Source organism: Tasmannia lanceolata, unplaced genomic scaffold (genome assembly GCF_043159265.1).
Source record: "Tasmannia lanceolata isolate RefF3 unplaced genomic scaffold, GAP_Taslan_0.1 ptg000003l, whole genome shotgun sequence".
Lineage (NCBI taxonomy): Eukaryota > Viridiplantae > Streptophyta > Magnoliopsida > Canellales > Winteraceae > Tasmannia > Tasmannia lanceolata.
The window spans coordinates 7,711,642-7,728,709 of NW_027518680.1; the positions used below are offsets into that span (position 1 = coordinate 7,711,642).

General features: G+C 38.4%; 1 protein-coding gene across 1 annotated transcript; it reads right to left on the bottom strand.

Moving 5' to 3' along the window:
- Positions 1–889: 889 nt before the first annotated feature.
- LOC143849926 (O-fucosyltransferase 20-like) lies at positions 890–6,218 on the bottom strand. Its single transcript, XM_077359232.1, has 6 exons — positions 5,509–6,218; positions 3,799–3,967; positions 3,427–3,516; positions 2,346–2,629; positions 1,947–2,205; positions 890–1,547 (listed from the first exon to the last, which is right to left on the bottom strand). Exons 1-6 carry the CDS (start codon positions 6,096–6,098, stop codon positions 1,305–1,307), a joined length of 1,635 nt encoding a protein of 544 aa, XP_077215347.1. The 5' UTR covers positions 6,099–6,218; the 3' UTR covers positions 890–1,304.
- Positions 6,219–17,068: the final 10,850 nt, after the last annotated feature.

Consider the following 17,068-nt stretch of genomic DNA (forward strand, 5'->3'; position numbering starts at 1 on the left):
ACCAACAAGGGCAGAGAGAGAGAAAAAAAAACTCCTCCTTGATATTTAATCGAGGTCAAACCCTCTTTTTTTACTTTTACCCTGATAAAAAATCAATGTGGTTGATATTTTCTCTCTCCGCCCTTTACATAAAAATGCCCGCCACCATATATAATTTCTCGTTTATAACAACCTTTGTTTGCCCCCCCCCCCCCCCCCCCCCCCGGACAAATTCCTACCCAGAACCTCGTAGCCACTGGCAAAGCAGGGGCTCTGGCTATCCTAGTGCCACAAGAAATTGACAAAGAGGACCCTATCATCAGGAACCCCAGTGAGAAACAGGCCCACATTACCGTCAGGGTGTGCTTATTGTGCCCACGCAACTGTACTACAGTAATTAGCCATGATCCAGATATCAATGTAAATAGATCCTGCATAGATAGCTGAGCTCAGGATAAGGAATTGGTCCTGTAGCTTAATGGTGGAGGCTTTGTTTATCACCCAGGTTCGATCCCAGCTTACAGCTTACCTACCAAAATAGAGGTACAGCTACAACAACTGATGAACTAACGCAAGTCCTGACCACCATCATTTGGGGGCATGTTAATAGAGAAGTTCATAGACTAAGTTAATCAATTCGCCATTTTTTGTTCTAATTTTGCTACAGACAAGGTTCAACAATTGAACATTTTTGTGCTATAATTTTGCAATGTCAAAAACTATCTAATAGACAACAATTCCAACTTAAGCTAAAATGGTTGGCTTTTATGGAGTTGGTTGAAGGTGATTTTTCTATCTCTACCATCCACACTTAAAAAACCAATATACCCTTTGGGTGTTTTTTCTTCTCAAAAGTCACTACACTAACTTGCAAGTAACCTTCAAGTGCTAGCTAACGTGAACACAAACATCATCAAAATAATCTTTTATTTATACAAGTACACATATTTAAATCGTTCATGGTACATACAAGCAATAGAAAGAATCAAAAAAAAAATATTTGATCTAAAATAATTTTGCATAAAAGAATAATAATAATAATAAAATAAATTTTTTAAAATGGCTAAATAGGCAAAGCGAATTCTGGGTGTTGTGCTCCTACCCACCAAAGCCCAACAAACACTCATACATACACACAAGTACCCACGGATATGTATCTATGTATGTGTGTGTGTACGTACGTACGTGTGTATTTACAAGCAGAGCTGATGCTGAAAATGGCTTTGATGGAGCCTATGTGAGCTTTGCAAGTCTTTTTTCCGGCCAAAATCTCACCGTCCGGCGACCCTAGTAAATCCAATCCGCTGGGGAGGACTTCTGGTTGATTACAAAAAGGGTTTAGTTCTTGTGCTTGAGCCATTGCACATGCATTCTGGGACAGGATAAGCTATGATGTCCCTCCCCGCCTTGCTGGTTCTGATCTCTGGCTGCCCCAATGAGCCTTGGTGAAGCTCTTTTATGATCATGTTGAATTCGGATTCCGGTAGAGAACTGTTTAGAAAGTAAGGGAGCATCTCTCTTTTGTTGGGGGTTATGTGCTTCCTGTGTCCTGCATAAGCTCTGTGGCCCTGTATCAACAATAGCTTTCACTGATCAGAATAAGCTCAAGAGGCATGTCTTTTTATTAAATTTATAGGAAAAGTTGGCAATTTGAGAGAAAAGAAATAAGTAAACAAGATATAGAAGCTCAAACTGAACTGAATGTTGGAGTTAATCAGCTCAGAATTGCGTAGAGTACTTGACCAAGATTTTGAGTTGAAAAAACCAATGTGGCACTCAGATTTTTCAAAATTTTGATCTACTCCAGAACTCCCAATGAGGTTTCCAAGGCACCAAGTTCAAAAGGAAGCCCAGGTTACAATGCAAATTTTTTGAGATCTTGATTGAATGGAATCAAGGATTAAAAGTAGTGAAACCCAAGCAATAAAGATTGTAATGATAATGATCAAGATGAATGATAGCAATACCTGAATGGCATGGCCCATATTGCCCCCATGGGAGGGCATGAAAACATCACTATTTTCCGAAACTATGTAATCAATGGCTGCAAGAAGGGACGCTTTGTTGAAGAATGGCTCCAATTCACCCGGTAATGTCAGGTTCTCCTTGTTGTATAAATAGGGAAATTCTCTGGTAAGAGGTAGTAAGGCTTCCTGTCCGCCAAATGGTTGTCCTCCTGCCCAGTATATCCTTGCATTTTTCGGAGCTCCAAGTGCTTTAAGAAGCCTAAAACAACATTAGATAGATAAGATTGAATTACTTTGCAGGTATGAAGTTCCCTGAAAGAGTTAGGAAACAATATACAATAATTTCCTTTTAAGCAGACAACTATAACTAGCAGATGTAATAACAATTTCGAGACACACCTTGTAACCTCTAATGCATTTAAGGGGCATAAGCCAGCAAGTTTGCGATCGTGGTAAGTCATGTTAGATCTTGCAGTTAGGAGCTCTGGTCGTAACTTCCTATCTTTGTTGATGATCTCATCAAACTCATGGCTCAGCCCAGGTAGACAACCAGTTCTAACCCAAACATCCTTTTCCATTCGTAAATGAATAGCAATGTATGGTCCCTTGCTCTGCATCCTATTTGCGAGCTTGTTCCCAAGCTCCAGAATGGGGGCTGAGAATCTCAAGGCGTGAAATGCCACCTACAACATTCAAAAGATGAAATTAGAACAAGTCTTTGGCTGCACCAAAAAATTTGAGCTCTGTTAAAATATAAAAGATTAAATAATGCATTCTCCAAAAGCTTAAGCTTTTGGAATAACTGGTTGTTTAACATGGTATCAGAGCCGAAGGTCCCAAGTTCAAACCTCTTTGATAGTAAAAAAACCACATGCAATGGCGAAACCCAAAAGAGGGGGCCACATGTGCCACATGTAGGCCAACCCTAGAAAGAGGGGCCACGCGTGAGGGGGAGTGTTAAAATATAAAAGATTAAATAACGCCTTCTCCAACAGCTTAAGATTTTGGAGTAACTGGTTGTTTAACAAGCTCAACAAGCCCAAGTTAGAGCTGACTGAAAACTACTGGATTGAAATTTTCAAGTTTAAAAAGTTATGTAATCTGAATGCTTACATTTTAAGGAAACTCGAATTGACATTTTGACTACTTGATCAGGTTTTCATAAAGCTCAAATTTTGATGTTTAAAAACAGAGTTACTTGGCTGAAATGTTTAAGAGGTGAGTCCACTTTATGAGTGTTTCAAGTAGTTGATAGGTTTCAGAAAGCTGATTTTTGCAAAAACTTTTTCCATTGCATCCTAGGATAATATCCTTCTACTTAACTTTCTAAGCAATTATTCTCAGCAATTACCTATTCCTGAATGGAAAAACGATAATTGAGGTCTTAGGTTCTGAGACTTTAACAAAGCAATAGTCTCGGTGCTACCATTTGAAATAATTGTTTATTACAAAGGACAAAGCAAGCAGGACCAACAATTACCTTGCACCGAAGCTTCTGAAGATCAGAAGAGAGATCCTTTGAAAGCCTGGAATCTAATCCCCGCAAAAGCAATACCCCTTCCTTGTTAAGCTGCAAAAGAGAGTTGGACTACCTCAATGAAACAGTTTTTGGCCAACTGGCATTCTATAGAAAGCATTTCTTCATAGGGGACTACCTCAAGCACCATGTAGAAATGAGTGGAGTATACTAATATTTTTTAAAATATGCATGCATTCAAGAGATGAAGGGATACCACTATCATTTCCCATGGAAACTCGATTAGATGGCTTAGAAACAAGGAACTAGAAACAAGGCAACTACATGACGAGACTCATTAAGATACCAGCTAAAGGAGGATTTCTAGAAGCTTACCCGCCTCAGGTACCTCGCACGTATCCATCGAGCATTCACATGAAGAGGAGTCTGCTTCTCCTCCACTGGTCTTGACATCAGATGTGTAGAAGGAAGAGAGGAAACTACGCGGACGTCGTTTGCTAGAGTTTTCTTGAAATGCTCCAAGTCGAAAATATCCGAGAACTCGCTGTTGAAGAAAAGAACATTAAACATTAATCCCATCGTTAGAAAGTTAGATTCCAGCGTTCTAATTCAATGAGGAATGATATGATTCAACTTTGCAAAACTATTAAAATGAAGAATTGGCCAGTGCATAGAGTAAACGTCAAAAATCAGTGTATAAACGAGCTCTACTGTCCAATCAATCATTGCACATGGACATCAATCTGAACCATCTAGCTGATATGCCAACTTTTGAATTGACTATGTGCCTAAATTGAACCAATCAAATATGATCCGGGCAATCTGATCAATGGATTCATCTATATCAATGGAACTGTGCACTAATTGGAGAATGAAAGTGGTAAAAGATGAAGCCTGAGCACAGATTATGCATAGGATCATGTGATAATAATAATGGGAGACCCATTATTCAACAACTCAGCTCCAAAACATCCTATTCCAGGATTTTCTACTGAAAATGATTATAATGCCCTCATTAAATTGCTTTGTGTCTACCTAATAAATGATGAATTAAGGGCAGTTTTAGGGCTTCCTTGGATCCTACCAAAATGGGTCTTTATTTGCAAAAAAAAAATTATCTTATCGGTAAACGGGACATTAAGGTATCTTTGAAAGCCATTAACTGCATCATTTGTAAAACATTTATAACCATCATTTGCAAATGATCATATTTAACTTCAAAATCAAGTGCATATAAGATTATATGCAAATAATTTGTATAGCCATCCAAAGCGGCACTCAGTCATAGACATGTTGAATTTAATCAAGAGGAAGCTTAAGCTCTGTTCCATTGAAGCTCTGTTGAACAAGCACTAACTTGTTGCAACTGAGGCTAGATGACCACTTTAATCATCATTCTTCAAATATAGAAACTATAATCAATGATGATTTAAAGAAAAACTACAAACAGGTTACAGAAATAAGAACAAATACCAAATAGAATCCAGAGGCTACACATCTTTTTTTACTCATCTATTTATGTTTTTTTTGAAATTTATCCACAGACAAATTTTAAGATGCAGAAATCTTTTTCCTGAAATCTATAAAAGACCTCTCAACAACCCTTAAAAAAACATAATATTTCCGGGGGAAAAAAAGATGAGGAAAAGTTCCATTTCTATGTAAACATCATGATTACTGAATATTCAAAAAGCAGAAAAATCCTTACTGAAGATTCAAAAAGCAAAAGAAATCCTATCTCAAAATTTGTTTTTGTTTTTCCATTTTTACTAACTGTGAGATCCCACATTGGAAAGGGAGGAAAAGTTACTGGGCTATATATGTGGATTCCCTCTCTCCCTGCGGGGAGGGCTACGGCCCAGAACCGGACAGCCGGGGCGTGACACTAACAATGAAATTTATCTTCACGTCTTCAACACGACTACTACATAAAAGAGATAAATCAAAAACAATTTCCTCATGATTTTTATGCAATCCGATGCAGAAATTTCAAAAAAAAAAAAAAAAACAACAACAAAAAGAAAAGACGCTGACGGAAAAAAAATGCATAAATTTGTAGAGAAATTTCCACATTTTTTTAATTACCTCTCATCTCCCCAAATAACATTCACTTGCAAGATCGGAACAACCAAAGCAGCTCCAAGAATTCTCGCAATGACAACAGCATCAACGATCTGATTTCTCTGCTGACTCAGCCCTCCTGAAACCACAACCATCAGAAATTTCTTCTTCTCTCTCGCGACAACCCCGCTCCATCTCTTATACTCTCTGCTAAAACCCAAACACGGCCGATAAGCTAATCCGTCCGGCTTATTCCAAAACTCCGACACCTCGTCGCGGCCGGAAAACTTTTTCCGGCCAGAATCTGCCAGAGAAAGAGCAAGAACAGAATCTCCGATCAATGATGACTGATCTTCGTTAGTTGTGCACGGATATGGAGAGATCGGGAGGATCCGATCGATATTGAAGAGAAATCTTGACATTCCTATGAAGAAGATGATGAAGAGAAAGAAGAAGAAGAACTTAGGGTTTTTAGTGCGGGGGAAGAATTTGTGGCTGTGTTTGGAGGATTTTTTTGGAGAGAGGAGGAGGTTTTGAAGAGAGGAAGAGGAGAGAGAGTGGATTATTTGGGAAGGGACTGAGATGTATGAAAGCTTGTTCTTTTGTTTCGCCATTAGAGGGATTTTTGAAGCTTTTTTTTTTTTTTCTGGTTTTTGTTTTTGGTGCTCTTCTTGTATAGAGAGAGAGAGAGAGAGAGAGAGAGGCGGGGAAAGGGGGGTGTTTATAGTTTATACGGAAATGGTTTGGTGACGCCGGCAACTTAGAAATATGTGTCCGCGTTTTCGAGAGAGGTATTTTGGACGGAATAGAGATAGCAGAGCAGGTAAATGGTATTGGCACCCCTTTTTTTTGGTTGACTATGGGCGCTATGAATTTAATTTTTAAATTTCTGCTTTTGTCAGGTGGAAGTTACCAAAACCGGGACCATTTCTACATTATGAGTTTGAAATGTTTTTCCCTGAGTCGACCTGGCAAAACGTGACCCGGATCGAACCCAAAAACGATTGAGATCAATAACTAAAGCGCTTGTTCCTTGGCGGACTGCCTGTAATTTACAGGTCCGGGTTATGAAATTTGACACGGCTCGTATGGGTCCGGTCAAAACTGATCAGGGCAGGTGGGCCCGCGGGTGTCGGTGGAAACCCAAATGGTTGAGAATTTATATTGTGCAAGCCCTTATGGTCAAGATTTTATATTGTGCATAAAAAATTATTTCCATAGGTTGATCCTAATCTTCTGATCTATAGAGGGTTAGGATCATTCGGTCGCTCTACAGATCGGAGGGTTAGGATCAACTTAGGGAAATAATCTTTGGGGCACAACCTATTTAGGGTGTGGCCCATCTAATGGACGGTTTGGATCATCCTATGGTGCAGTCATCCTGTCGGGCATACCGTACTTTTAATAAAGTGAAGAGTGCGATCATCAAAATAGAGTAGTGCTGAAAACATTTCCCTTTTTAATTTCTGCTTTGGTCAGTGGAAGTGACCAAAACCGTGCCCATTTCTAAATTCTGAGTTTGAACAGTTTTTATGCCGACTTTGAAAAGAGAAGGGGTTAATCTATCTGATGTTGTGTGGTGATTTATATACTGGATTTTGGTGTATTTATATAGAGAAGTTGTTATGTAAAATACTACACTTTAGAGATTATATAAGGGAGAAATTATATGGTGTGTGGTTGAAGGTCCACTATTTTATAAAAATACAATGGGGCCTACTTCATAGGATAATCCAAACTGTTCATTCATTGGGCCACAGCGTAGGTAGGAAGTAGGCCATAAATCTTCTCCATAGGCTAATCCTAAGCCTCTGATGGATAGAGGTTTCTATAATGTACAGTCCCTCTATAGATCAGAGGATTAAGACAACTTATTTATGTTGTGGCCCAACAGATGAACGGTTCCTATAATCCAAAGAAGTGTGGGCCACACTATAATTTTTAGGGAAAATGACCAAATGAAAGGACTTTCTACTGACTATGACATATGAAGAGGGGAGACATGGAAATAACCAATCTATAGTGATGGTGACTGGTTTGCAAGGGTTTAGGACAAAAATACCCTCATTTTTAAAATACCGTCACCTCTCTCTCTCTCTCTCTCTCTCTCTCTCTCTCTCTCTCTCTCATGGGATGATCCCAACCATCAATTAGAGGGTCACAATTCCTCTCTCTTTCTCTCTCATGGGATGATCCCAACAGTCCATTAGAGGGCTCTCTCTCTCTCTCTCTCTCTCTCTCTCTCTCTCTCTCTCTCTCGTGGGATGATCCCAACCGTCCATTAGAGGGCCCCAATGCCCCCCTCTCTCTCATGGGATGATCCCAACCGTCCATTAAAGGGCCACAATGCCCCCCTCTCTCTCATGGGATGATCCCAACCGTCTATTAGAGGGCCACAATTCCTCTCTCTTTCTCTCTCATGGGATGATCCCAACAGTCCATTAGAGGGCCACAATGCCCCTCTCTCTCTCTCTCTCTCTCTCTCTCTCTCTCTCTCTCTCTCTCTCTCTCTCTCTCTCTCTCTCTCTCTCTCTCTCTCTCTCTCTCGTGGGATGATCCCAACCGTCCATTAGAGGGCCCCAATGCCCCCCTCTGTCTCATGGGATGATCCCAACCGTCCATTAAAGGGCCACAATGCCCCCCTCTCTCTCATGGGATGATCCCAACCGTCTATTAGAGGGTCACAATGCCCCTCTCTCTCTCATGGGATGATCCCAACCGTCCATTAGAGGGCCACAATGCCCTCTTTCTCTCATGGGATGATCCCAACCGTCCATTAGAGGGTCACAATGCCCCTCAGGTTCGTGCACCTCTCTCCAGTATCCTCTTATTCTGAGTGAACCTCCTCTCACAGGTTGGTAGTCTCTCCCTTTCAGTTGTTTAAACCCCTATTTTTTTTAGAAATCTATGGTTTAAAGCCTTAAAGTTTGGTTTAAACCCCTAATTTTTCCCAAATTTTTCACAGATTATTGGTTTAAACCTCCAAGTTTGGTTTAGAAATTTAGTTTAGAAAACCCTATATTTTCCCAAATTAGTTGAGAAAACCGTATATTTTGGAAAATCAGTTTAGAAAACTCTATAATTTTCCCAAATCAGTTTAGACTCAAACCAATAAGTTAGGGTTGGTACTCTCTCTCTTTTCAGTTTGGAAAATCAGCAACTAAAACCCTAATTTTTTTATAGAAATCTATGGTTTAAAGCCCTAAAGTTTGGTTATGTTTTTTAGAAATATATGGTTTAAAGTCGTTAAGTTTTGTTTGAACCCCTAATTTCTTAGAATTGTATGGTTTAGAGCCCTAAAGTTTGGTTTAAACCCCTAATTGCTTCCAATTTTTTCACAATTTTTTTTCGACCCACAATTACGGGCAACTTCTTCCCGCCGATGTATTCAAATGATACCGCATCCTTTACAAAGCCGTTGACGTGTAAGATAAAAGAAGCTCTTCGTTCTACCGTTCTTCTGTTTACACAAAATTAAACCATTGTCAAAATAACCAATTGAAAAAAAAATCATTCCAATTAACAAGTAAAGCAGCCATTTTAGAATTATGCACAACTTCAACCACTACTAAATCTCCATAAAACAACATAAACCACTACTAAGACAATTCGGGCCACTTTTAAACACTCTAGACCACTACTAAGTCATGACAAGGAAATATGAACCACTGCTTACCCTATATAAACCACTTATAAATTCTATAAACCACTGTTAAGCCAATATAAACCACTTATAAACACTCTAAACTATTGGTAATCTTAAATAAACAACTTATAAACACTCTAAAACCACTGGTAAGTCTATATAAACCACTTATAAAGACTCTAAACCACTGATAGGGTTATATAAACCACTTATAAACACTATAAACCACTGATAAGCCACTCTAAAACCACTGGTAAGTCTATATAAACCACTTCTTACCCTGTATAAACCATGTATAAACACTCTAAACCACTGATAAGCCTACATAAACCACTTATAAACAGTCTAAACCACTGATAGGCTTATATAAACCACTGTTTACCCTATATAAACCAGTTGTAAAAACTCTAAACCACTGATAAACCTATATAAACCACTTACAAACACTATAAACTACTTCTTACCCTGTATAAACCATGTATAAACACTCTAAACCACTGATAAGCCTACATAAACCACTTATAAACAGTCTAAACCACTGAGAGGCTTATATAAGCCACTGTTTACCCTATATAAACCAGTTGTAAATACTTTAAACCACTGATAAGCTTATATAAACCACTTATAAACACTATAAACTACTTCTTACCCTGTATAAACCAATGATAAACACTCTAAACCACTGATAAGCCTACATAAATCACTTATAAACACTCTAAATCACTGATAGGGTTATATAAACCACTGTTTACCCTATATAAACCAGTTGTAAACACTCTAAACCACTTATAAGCCTATATAAACCACTTATAAACACTATAAACTACTGCTCATCCTGTATAAATCATTTATAAATCCTTATAAACTAATTATAAACACTCTAAACCACTGATAAGCCTTAATAAACCACTAATTACGATTATAAACCACTACGGAGGATTCTTAACCAAATAAGCTATATAAACCACTTATAAACACCCACTTCAGTACCGGTTTATGGTAGTGAAATACTGGTTAAACTTAATAAATTAGTGGTTTACAGAAAAATAACAATGATTATAAAGTGTTTAAAGTAATTTAAATAAGATTAAATAGTGATTGAAGGCTTTCTGCAATGGAAGACAGTAGTTTAACATGGAAAACTTTCATTCAAGTTTATAAACATGCCTTATAATGGAAAGAGAGGGGAGAGGGGTAAAAATACACACCTTTCCATTAAATGGAAGCTTTCTGCAATGGAATGGTGGTTTCTAGTGAAGATTTTTAAGATTTCCAAATCCAATAACGTTTTTTTCCAATATTTGTTGAAAATGGAGGCGTTGTGCAATGCAATGAAGGGTTAGGAAGGCTTTCACATCTAAAAATGAGGTTTTCAGCAATAGAATGGAGCTTTTGGCATCTAACAATGGAGGTTTTTGGGTTTCAAAAATGGAGGTTTTTGGGTTTTTCATACGTACGTTTTTTTGGTAGGTGGGAGGAAGAAGAAGAAGAGGAAAAAATGTGGGTTTTGGGATTTGTTTTTCTCTAAATGTAATCATTTCAAAAAGGTGATTTGATAGGGGGAGAGAGAGAGAGAGAGAGACTCAAGGGCATTTTAGTCATATGCACTCTTGATTGGTGATTTAGAAAACACCCCTCTTGAAATGTCATAGTCAGTAGAAACCCCTTCTATTTGGTCATTTTCCCATTATTATAAAATAATGGACTTCACACGCACACTCCATATAAGGGGGGCGAATGCGCACGGAAGAGGAGGTGAAAATACCATGTCCCTTTCTTTTCTTTATTAGAAAATGAAAATTCTTCCAAAAAGTCTTAGCTTTCCATTGTCCTACAGGAACACGTCAAGAATGATTTTCTCTAGAAAGAAAAGTCTAAAGTCGGATGACAACAACAGATTGATTTACTAAGCTAAAGTCGTGATTTACGTATGACTTAATCTATCTGTCCATTCACTTTGCTATTCATAAAGATTAATTTTTGCATGAAACTAAAACATACGTTTATCAACCCTACAGCATACTTATTACTTATTACCAAGAGTACAAAAGAGTGGTGTATTTATCAAGGGAAATTTATCATAAATAAAAGAGAGAATGACAGCTCTCCGTCGCAGGTTTTCCATGTGAACGGAAACCCCTCCACTACTCTTTTCCGACAGCCTGGTCGAGACCCGCCTCCCAATAATTTCAAACACCCTTTTCTTTTTAATCGCCAGCTGGCGATCCCACTTCCAACGTGGCAGATTCCTCACTCAAACGTGAACCAATGGATGTATAAAGATTTTATATGGTGCGCGCGCGTGAAGTCCAGTATTTTTCAAACAAACAGTAAGTGGGGTCCATCTCATAGGATGGTCCAATAAGGATGATCTATCTATGTTGTGGCCCAACAAATGGCCTATTCTGATTCCGCTGGCTCAGAATTTTCTTTTTTTTCTTCTTTCTGGAATGATAGTAAACCATCTAGACCCTTCATTTGGTAGGCCCATCGTTGAGATGACTAGATATCATAGGAAGATAAATTGTACTTATTGGATGATGAAGGCACATTGCCAGCTTCCAAATGGACAATTAGAAAAAACAAGAAACAAGATGAGATTTGGGTGAGCATGATTCATGCATAATTGAAAGTATTTAATTACGAGAAATAGGGACACTCAGTTTAACATGATTCATGCAAAATGTATCTTGTTTAATAATTTAAATCGAGTGGCCAATAAGAATAGGGAGATAAGTTGTAAAGAAACCCAACGAGGCATTGGCTCTTCGGCATAAAGTCACGGGTTTGCTCCCTGTTAACGAGGGTTCGAATCCCACCCCCGACTTACCTGATACACGTGGTGAGTGGGTCGTTGCGTGTATCCGTAGGGACTAGTCCTACTTCCAAAGGGGGTGGGTACATCCTACGTCATCAGAAAAAAAAAAATTGTAAAGAAACTTACACTTTAATGTATATATGAAAGCTTTCGATAAATTAATATTTTGAAACTTACACTTTAATGTATATATGAAAGCTTTCGATAAATTAATATTTTTCTCAAATAAGATATTTATGATAGCTGTAAATCGTGTTAGAATCCTTGGATTGGCCCCACCATATATTCCACACCGCCTATGGCTTCTAAATAGTACTTCATTCACGCCAGTCTCATCGTCTTCAAAGAAAGGTAGCAGTTGGATGGTTGGACTGATATTCATCGGTCGATAAACTGCGGCCGCTGGGCCCACAAATTTGAATTCATCCACACGCTAACACAAACCCACATTTTGGATGATCAGTATCAGTTAAAATACTATTAACATGGAGACACATGGAGCATGGGATAATCAGGGGAATATTTTATTAACTAATCCACACCCTTTTAAAAGCCGGGCGCGAAATGGGCTTTCCGCGAAAGTGTGGCTAGCAATTCCCCGGTAGAATTAAGACTGCAACTTGGGTAGGTTTTAACCCGCATCGACCTGACCTGAAAATAACATGGGTCTTTGGTAGGGTCGGGTTTTAAATTGGAAAACTTCGCTCAATCTTGGTTAGGGCTGGGTTTAAAGAAAAAACAACACCCGAAACACAACCTGACTCATATGGGTGTATGTGACTTTCTTAAATATCTCTTGCATGATATAGCAAATTATTTTCCAATATATTGATACAATTGTTTTCAGAAAAATAACATTGAGACCGAGAGTATCAGGCGACCTGTAATGAGAATATGCCATGTGTTAAAAAAAATTACTTTTTGATGATTTCCCTTATATTAAAGGCTAGCTCACATCACTTGTGATGTGGCGTGAAATTATTAGTTCGGTCCTTGCTCTCGGTTTCCCTAGCACAACTCTTGTTTTCATTGAGATGATTATGTCTCTTATGTTAAAAATATAGTGTCATTCTCAAATATGTACTTGATGATATAGATTTTAGAGATTTTTGGTGTGAAGATTTGTTTTCTTTTTTCTACAATCTTTAAAATTAGTCACTATTCTACGCTGAAAAAAATGAAAACCCAACCCGACCCGACCTAAGAAACTATCTTGGGTAGGGTCGGGTTTTCGAATCTCGGACTTTCTTGTAAAATATTAGGCTAGACCCAACCTGACCCGACCCAAGATAATTCTCGGGTAGATGGGCTTTACACCCAAAAACTTCTCCATAGGTTGATAGTACATACGTAGATCCTAACCGTTGATTTGTGGAGGTTTCCTTTTTTGAACTTCCTAAGGTTTTTAAATCACACCAAATATATCTGAGGGTTTGGATTATGGAATGAAGACGGTTTTGATCAACAAATGAATAGTTTGGATCATGTTCCAAGTCCAACAAGCTCTTGATCGTCAATCAAGGGAGTCAATAATAAAGAAGGGTGGCCAATATCATAACTAGGGAGTGGAGTATCATTTCCCGGGCTTTAATTGAGCTGTTAGTATCAGATCTTGATTGACGATGATAAATTGGCCCCATTTCATTTCAATACTTGCCAAAAAAAGTCACTCGTTGTTAGGTAATTAAATTGACATTGATGATACTCTCTTACCCTGGAATTTTTTCTTTTGATATTTCACCCGGGAACACGGGAACACTAGAATAGAATCTCCAGCTAGTTGTTTTAGTACCTCTTCACCCCCTCCGTATATCTTTTCCCACTCGTTATATTCTATTTAATGATCCATAAACCGTGATAAAATGAGTTTTTTACTCAAAATGGGCACGTTTGGCAGCGATGACAAAAAAATCATGGAATAATTGTTTACCTAACGTAAGAGAGAAGCAAAGAGGGGTGGGTGCATCTCTCTCTCTCTCTCTCATCCTATTTTAAATCGGTCGGGATTTTTTTCTTTGTTTATAACCCCAGGCTCTCCTCACCACTTTTGACCTTTTTTTCTTTGTTTAGAACCCCCAGGTTCTTCTCAGTACTAGGGGTGCAACTTGGCCACTTGGGTTGGGTTCAACCTGTAAAAAAAAAAAAAAAAAAAAATCAGGTCGGTTTGGGTATCGTTTAGGTTGGGTTCGAGTTGAGTTATCCCATCCCGGGTGGACTTCAGGTCGAGGGCTTGGGCAACCCGACCCGGGTTAAACCTCACATTTTATATCATTTATCTTTTAGTAAAGCTTAAAAACTCGGGTTGGGTCGTTTCATGTTGAGTAAACGGTTCCTCGGGGTCGGGTTAGGGTTGGCCTTAACCCGAACTCGACTCGAGTTGCACCCTTACGAGTCCTTGCCACTCAAGTCCCTCTCAAATCTCTCTCTCTCTCTCTCACACCTTGGATAAACAAATATTCCTTGAATTTTTTTTTCATGTTGCCAAACATGCCCAAAATGAATTAAAAATACGGATGGAAAGAGAAATGATTGAGTAGGATCTTCTTTCTCGTAAAATACAACTCAGTTAAAGCTGGCCATCTGTGTCACGAGAAATTTAAGCAAACCCAAGTCCGATTAATCCACTCATGTTACCATCATTATTTTGTGTTACACCAAATTATTAGGATATATGTCTTGTCTATTCTAGACAAAGCCATGAGAGAATATTAAGATTAGCTAATGAATAATGAGGTTGTGGTTACTTGTGGTGCAGGCCGTGGGTTGAGATGTAACTATCGTAACATTGAAGTGATTAGTTCAATCCTAGCTAAGACCTAACCCACTTACAGAGAAATTATTTTAAAAATGATGCAAAATTGAGGTTTTAGGCTTTTAGCACTTAATTAACTTAGTTTTCAAATTTAAATAGGGCCTCATACAACTACTTCTTTTTATTTGGTACACAAACAATGAATTGAGGTTACAAGTGGCATTTCAAAAAATCCCCAGTCAAAGGAAATAATTAGTGCTCACATCATTTGCTTGGTGCTTACGTATGAAGGTGAAAGTGATGCAAAACCCATTGTTGATTTTCAGGGATATCTATCCATCTTAGGATAGCTATTCCCATGCCGAATAGCCTCAACCCACAAAATGTGAATCACTTGTAACTTCTTTCTCAAATGATCTAATTAGTGGCCCACCAATCAATGGAACCATCACCCTAGAAGTGTGACACTAACTGGTAGGAAGGATGGGATATAATTTCTCGAGTTTTAACAAACAACTTATCATTAGCTTATTAGCAATTATCAATCTTTACTTCTTTTCCAATTTTCCCCAAAATGCCTTCATCAACACCGTACATGTGACACCCCAATCCTATCCATCCATGCAATGAGCCAGACCTCAAAATTTTAAACATCCTAATGTGAAAGAACAATTAGGCCATGTTTGGCTGCCATGAAAAGTTTTCCTTGTGGAATTTTAGTATGTCAAGTGGCAACTGGAAAAAGCCTGAAAAACAAGGAAATGAAAATCTCTAATCAAGAAACCAATTATTTTCCCTGTTTTTTAGCCATTTCTTACCATCTTCTCAATCGTAGGATCTCAAGTCTCTTCATCTCCCATTCTCCCTACCCCTCTCTCAGCACTTGATAAACTAATTTCCATGGGAAAAAAAATTCATGGTTGCCAAATATGGCCTCAGAATCATCTGATTTTTAATCTCTTTTATGTGTGGCCCATCTAGAATGGGGCCCACTAGATGAACAGTCTAAAATGGTGATCTAGTGCTCTGTCCCTCCAACCTGTACAATAAACTCTATAAGTTTGGAGAAGACATGGTTACAACACCAGCAAAGGTGCTGTGAATTGATTTGATAGAAAAGAACCAAAAATGAGAACTTAGGAATGGAATGAGAAGTTGAGATACAAAACAGGAGGGGCCAAGCTAGGGGACAAGAATTCAGGTATGGATATGAAGGCCAAAGGGAAGCATATGCAAAGGTAAGTTGGGAGCTTTGAAATGGAGAAACATAACATGCTACCTTGTCTGTAGCACGTGATCTATGTCTTCCTCTTCCATGTGCATCCTCTTTGACTGCAGCTTTTCCATTAAATCCTCTATCTTTCATGCTCCCAATATCATTTGGGTAGCCCCCATTAATTCAGACCACGACAAACTGAAATGTTGAGGACAACTCCTTGTGCTCAATATCATCCATCCGTTCACACAATATTAAATGGCTGGCATAGCTCCCATTGGATGAACTAATTGGACCCACTACTGAAAGTAGTGGGTCCCATCATTTTTGAACCTTTGGCTCATTGACTGTATCTAGGGGTGCAAATTTGGGTCGGGTCCGGTTGTGATTTTGCTAAATAAATGAATTGAAATTGACCCGAACCCTGGTAAAAGCTCAACCTGAATTCCCAAAAATCGACCCTACTTGCACCCTGTTAGTATCCATGGATCACCACCCTTGTTACGTTTTCTTAGTGAGGTTTCCCAAGGCAAAACTAGCAAAGGTATGATAATGTTATTCGTTCATGAGACCAATTAGACAACACTTTGGGATCCTAAGGCAGCCTCGGCCCTATGCTCTTTACCCCATCCCCATAGGACATCGTATGCATTGTTAAATTTTAAAGTGTATTTTTGGGTAGCTTTTATTTTATTTTTATTTTCAGAAATGTAGTGAGGACAAATATGTATTTTTTGTCCATGGGCATTTTGGTCTTTTGTTGGGCTTTCATAAGATAATGAACTACAAAAATCAACAATTTACGGACAAAATCCCACGGTCTTGTTTTGTTTTGGATTTTAAGAATTGATTTTTGAGTCGAAAACTGATCATTGAACTTAAAATTAAGTGCAATTTTGAATCCAATAATTAATTTGGGCTTAAAATTAATTAATTCTCAAAAACCAAAACAAACATGCCTACGTGTTGTTTCAGTTTGGTATCAAAGCAAGTCACATGTGAAAAATAAATTGAAATTTCCCGATGACAAAGAAGGATAAACTGACCCCCTTTACCGGGTTGTGAAGCCTCTCTCTCTCTCTCTCTCTCTCTCTCTCTCTCTCTCTCTCTCTCTCTCTCTCTCTCTCTCTCTCTCCATGAACCCTTAGTGAG